Source organism: Galendromus occidentalis, unplaced genomic scaffold, assembly GCF_000255335.2.
Source record: "Galendromus occidentalis unplaced genomic scaffold, Mocc_1.1 scf7180000077284, whole genome shotgun sequence".
In the NCBI taxonomy this organism is placed as follows: Eukaryota; Metazoa; Arthropoda; class Arachnida; order Mesostigmata; family Phytoseiidae; genus Galendromus; species Galendromus occidentalis.
In genome coordinates, this window is record NW_003805272.1 from 785,437 (window position 1) to 791,280 (window position 5,844).

The following is a 5,844-nucleotide window of genomic DNA, read 5'->3' on the forward strand; positions in this document are numbered from 1 at the left end:
CTATATATATATATATATATATATTTCTTCATGTACCTATATAATGTGTTTTCTCAGTTTACAAACAGCATCTCGATGAAATGTGGGATTCGATTCGGGGAGCAAGCTATTTGGAAGAATGCAGTTCACTAACGGATCTAGACTCGCGACGAAAGTTACAGACTTCGATTTCTTACTGTACTCCTTTCCATATCGTCGTTGTTGCTTATCGATGCAGGGGTTATGTACATATCTACATGAAACCTTGGGGCTGGCGAGAACCCGGGATGCCGATAGAGGAAAAGTTCATATGATCAAGGATTCTGCTGATTTCACGATATTGGTCATTTCTCAAGAGATGAGCGCTAGAACTCGGCATACGACTCCTTTCGCGATTGTTTCCCCGAGCCCACTGAGACTCAAGCGAGATCGAAATCCTCGACAACCACGCGGTGAACCTCCGCGGCGAATAGAAACGCGAGGAATGAGATCTCTCTCTGATCTTGCTCTCCCCTGTGGGTTTTCCGGGTCGGAAGCGAGCGAGCTCTCCACAATGAACTTCGGCTCAGGTGAGGACTCATGATCGGTCATGTTCTTTTCGATTCAGCAACATTGTGTCGTCCATTCTTCATTGAATCGTTCGTTGGATAGATCATGGTACCCGGTGATTGAATATAGGATCGGATGCGTGGACTCCACGTCGCGTCTCTCGAAAAGTTCCCTTTGGATAGTTGCACCCTAGCCCTGTCGATCCCTCAACCGTGTGGTCATCGTGGGGATGATCATGGCTCGGCATCCGTAAGCGACATCGGAAAACTGCAAGAGGGGATCACCTTGAGAGAGAAACCTCGAATGATCCCCGAAGACAGAAACTATTCCGTACAGCTCGGATCGGATGTATATCAGAACGGAAACCATTGGGGTGAGGTGATCTCGGTGTCTGTGTTCGACGAGTCCTCCGAGCGAGGCCACGAGATTGCGACTGAGGAGTGAGGGAAAAAATGAAAAGAGATGGAACTCATATATAATTCCAAATATATATATATATAATATATAACAAGAAGTACTCGAATTATGGTGAGGTTACTTAAAGGTAAAGAAATAATGTTAATCGCTTTAAGAACTAGCCGGATGTCGTAAGAGTGCGCATGAAGCGATCCATTTACGATGAAACTAATACAGTCTTGACCCATAAAGTATCCATGGGTGAAATAACAGTAAATGCCGAATCCTTCCGTCCCAACAAAGCCAGTGATCATTATTCAACCGACACACCTCGAAGCAAAGCTGTCACGAGCGTTGCGGAATCAACTTCTTCCTTTTCTCTCGACAAATGTGCGTAAAAATCTGTCTGACGACAGCGACGGCATCAGGGAATGAGTGGAACTCTTCTCGATTCCCTTCTAGAGGGGAACGAAATCGATTCGATTCAGCAACTCCATGATTCCTGGTGCGTCATCCGTATGATCACTTCGACAAATTGCTTTTGCTCGAGGGCCCTTGATGAGCATGTTCGGTCATTTCACACAACTCATTCAGTATCCAAAGGATAGATATATACATTGACACACCGGGGACGACCGGGGGTCGCTCGGACTGTAGTCTGAGTCTCTGGACACACGCTTTGCTTAGGATCCATTATCCTCCTTGGTTCGTCGGCGGAACTCCTTAGTGTCGTCGACGGACAACTGAACGAGGGGTGTCGGCCCCGGATCTAGCTTTGAATGAGTCTGGAACGAGGGACGGAGGGATACCCCTTAGTCGCTTCCTGATTCGAGAGATGACACCATATTTTCCGTGATCACGATCGGAAACTATGTCAGATGAGACCCTTATGGTTAATCCTCGTCTGACCACCCTCTCACAGGCTTCCTTGAAGCCTCAGTTGGACTTCCGAGGAAGCTACGAGCATCATCAAAAATACAACAATGACCGGCCACAGGCGCGGCGACGAAGAGCGGCGATTCCGGTAGCTGTCGCGAATTTCCGGCGACGATATGGCTGATCGGAACCGTGTTTAATCGTCTTGCCTCCGCGGAGTCTCGAGCTCATACTTCTCCCAGTTATTTCATAGGGTGACAATCGCCCCTCATTTTTATCGAATGCCGATGAATCATGAGCTCCATGCATTCGCGGAATCCGATCGCTGGAGCCAAATTCGATTAATGCCAAGCAGGGAATACATATCGTTTTGCACAGGTCATCCCGGGATCATAAGCACCTCTAGTCTCGTCTCGGTCTCCCCGGCTTTAACCGAACTTTGATTTCGACGGGAGGAGAGGTCCAAGGCATTGAATAAGGTCTATTACAATAACTACATACGTTGATTCGTTTCGTCGATTTTACGAACGCATTGGCGTACATGCGATTACAAACCGTGAACTCAGAGATACTTGGGACGTTTATGTTGAGGGCTATCCATAATGACGTCATCGCTAGTTGGAGATCCCCGCAACAAACCATCTTGACTTGCGCTCGCTACTGAATGATGTCCGTGCGAAGGCAAGGGCAGGGTTCGCTTTCGACCGTGTCGCGCGAACTCTTCGGTGATGAAGTGACTGAGATCCGCTGTCTTCGACGTTCGAGGTGATGACGAATGATGAGCTCCGGACGCAGCTCCAACAGTGAACGCTGTAATCGAGGCGGAGGAAATTCTATCAGTGTCCCCTCGTGAGATTTAGAAGCTGAACGAGCCCTTGAATGAGAAGCATGAGCTCGACGATCGGATTTCACCCTTCGAAATCTGAACCGACTCTTTTCTTACTAACCGGATAAAGCCAGGGCCTGACGAAACGTCCCCAAGTCATCGTCGTCAATGGGTCCATGGGACGAATGGGGAGCCCCTGTCGCCTCACCCGAGGAAGGAACGCCTGCACTCAAGCTCAGACAGGTGAGCCCTCGTTGAACGTCGAAACGTCGAGGTGATCCCCACTGAGCTCCATTTCTACCAGTCTGCGTTGGCGGTGAAAGACGCGGATTGCGTCCAGACAAGAAGCTAATAAGATCTTCTCGTCGAATACTCCTTTTACGATTGTGCGCCCACGCCAAGATGTCCTTGAAGAGGAAATGGGAACAGTGAACGTGACGCACATACATCAAAACTTTCAGACATACCCCACAATTTCTACACACGAAAATCCGCTTGATTATCCCCATTCGGTGATCTCGTCCAAGGAATAGGAGTGGCTGGAGCCTGGATAAGCTGACGCGGTGGAAGGATCCCGAGCGAAGGGATCGAGTCGAATAGGGGCCCTACCTTATTCCGCCGGTGATTTCCGAATTGTATAGCTAGTTCTTGTTGTCGCTTCTGAGACTCGACGCATTCCTTGTACAATGATGTTACAGATGACGCCGCGTTTTGGAACGATGTCCATAGTCGGACTCCACTCTGGCATTCTGGAAATCACGAGGAGAAAATCTTCAGCTTCAGAGGATCCTCGAGGGAAGGAGCAGGGTGGAGTGTGGCTCTCTCCACATATGGCTAGACTAGATCTCCGATTTTCGTTCAAGAGATCTGAATTACGAAATACGGAAAGAAGCCCTCTGCACCACAGACCGAAGGCGGAGGAAAGGACGTAGCGGTCCATTCATACTCGGCAGGTTTTCGAGTCATCGCTCGATAGGTGCTCGATAGGATTCGAATCTCGCTACTCAGTATTCAGAATGATTCACGATGATGGCATTTCGCGGACCTTTCCTCGCAGCGAGAAGCGCGATGGAGAATCCAACGCGAGAGGGGACGACGATTCAAAGGGAGGAACAGCGGACGCCAATAGAATTCTGGAAAATTTCAAAACCTCGCATTCAGAGGCAGCGTCGGCTCACGGAGTCGCCCTTCGAGCGACTGCTGTGTATTCCCTAGTCACCAGAAATTGGCTTCTCCGCCTGCAGCTCAGCACAAAGCTAGAATTCCTCAGAACGTCTCCCGTCTGGAGAACTAGAGAGAGACGATGAGACGGCTCCGATCGGACGGATAATTTCCGGCTTCAGATTAGCTTCGACGAGTAAGATGAGGGACCGACCTCAAGCACGGTGACTCGAGCAGATAGAGTCGTATTATTCGGTCTAGCAACGAAACTACCGAAAACTCCCGTCGGAGATCGTTTGATGACGACATTTCATTTTGCGGTCTCTCGCCCTTCGGAAGAGCGTCACCACAGAGATTTCACCGAAGAGCAATACCTGGGGACGGCAACCGTCTGAACTCCAGGTTCCGCTGAGAAGGCTCGAGCCCCGACGAAATGCAGCTCAAAATTAAGAAGCTCTATCGCCAGACGAGCGGCGGCTCATATACTCGGAGGCGTGAAGAACACAGGAGCAATTCATGCCCTTCTCTTTGAATCCGAAACCTGCTGCTCTTCATCGACTCGCCAAAAGATCGTTCCAAATAACGGAATGCAATCTTCAACGACCACTAACGATCACCGGAAACGAACTCCGTGGAGTGATGCTTTCTGTTGGAACCCAAGGTCGAGCTCCCAACCGCATCGCACTTGTTCCAACTATGGCCAGATCACTCGAGGGCCGAGCTTTCCATCGATGCGACGATGCTCGCATCTAGGAACATGGGTCACTACAATATTGTACCCGAGTCGTGTGCCGATATTCGTCTCGATTCGACCGATAACCGAAAAAACGTATTTGAAGTGAGAAAGATCGCTTGCCGATCGCGGCCACCACAAGCAACTCGATGCCCCGTCTCTGTGTGCGAAGAACCGACACCAGCAATAGAAACACCATCACAACTCGCTTAAGGCACCTACCCTTGTACAGCTGAGCTACAGATGTCGCCGAAGTTTGAAATAGCAGAAATAAACGTTGGGCCACGGCGTCGCGTTCAGCAGCAATCTGGCTACCGATTGTAGATTCGCTTTCGTCGACTCTATCCGAGCACTCTTGTTCCCAACGACTCAGTCCACGCCAATCGCCCTGGTCCGACATCTTGGGATCATGGACGACGAGCTACGATATGAACAAAAAATAGAACGATCGACTCCTCCGTCGAGGCGTTCCCAGTCGAAGAGACGATCCCAATGGAGATCTCAGTTCGTCGTAAGCCTACAAATTCAACCTAAGAACGACTCTCGACGAGAAAACACACACACAGTCTGCTTGGCTGGATGCGATCACCACGAACCACACACCTTATACCAGCAGCAGCGGCCCTCGTCGTAGGTCGTAGCACACAAAACAGTCGTTGCTCCATACTGCCCTCTCCGATATCCGTCGACTAAGCCATCTGAGGGAGAGGATGCCCTTATTCGACGGAGAGATTTCCCGCCGTTCGAACCATCACCCCGAGTCTCGAACATGAGGTCCCCCTCTATTTCGGTGTAGAGGAGGAGAGAAGCGGGAGGGTTTCGATCACGCTTGTACCGAGAACTCGACCCGCACCGAACTACTGGAAGTAAATACGAGCGGGGTCCGAATCCCGCATTCCCATTGAACCGGTTCGATTCTCCAGGGACGAAAGCGCTTAGAGAGATCGGCGATCGGGATTCGATCATCTTTTTTTCCGGAAGGAACTTTCCGAGCTCTCTATGATGCGGAACCTATCGATAACGGAGTTCCGACCCTTCCACGTCGATGCGGATTAGCTCTATTGTGTGATCTTTCTGACGAACTTCCAACGGTAGATGCGCTTAAGATAATCCTGAGGCGTGAACTCTCATTTACGGACCCGGAGTATCGCCCGTCTCCAAGCGCCGGCCCATCGCATGAACGATTGGATGTCTTAGGCTTAATCGATCGAATCACTGGTTGGCGAACAGAGGGACGGTGTATTTCATGGTTTCTGCAGGAGATGTCTAAAGAGAAGGTTACTCCATCCACCGATTGGGTCCGGATCACTGGAACCCTAAGCCA

General features: G+C 50.1%; 1 protein-coding gene across 2 annotated transcripts; it reads right to left on the reverse strand.

The window, feature by feature from the left end:
* Positions 1-761: 761 nt before the first annotated feature.
* Positions 762-5,141, reverse strand: LOC100902876 (UPF0472 protein C16orf72 homolog). 2 transcript variants are annotated; one of them, XM_029111112.1, is made up of 5 exons: positions 4,743-5,141; positions 3,236-3,375; positions 2,748-3,033; positions 2,356-2,610; positions 762-795 (listed from the first exon to the last, which is right to left on the reverse strand). In XM_029111112.1, exons 1-4 carry the CDS (start codon positions 4,918-4,920, stop codon positions 2,363-2,365), a joined length of 852 nt encoding a protein of 283 aa, XP_028966945.1. In that variant the 5' UTR covers positions 4,921-5,141; the 3' UTR covers positions 762-795; positions 2,356-2,362. The 2 variants fall into 2 exon arrangements, with proteins under 2 accessions (XP_028966945.1, XP_018494563.1); XM_018639047.2 differs by lacking the exon at positions 762-795 and having other exon boundaries at positions 1,011-2,610.
* Positions 5,142-5,844: the final 703 nt, after the last annotated feature.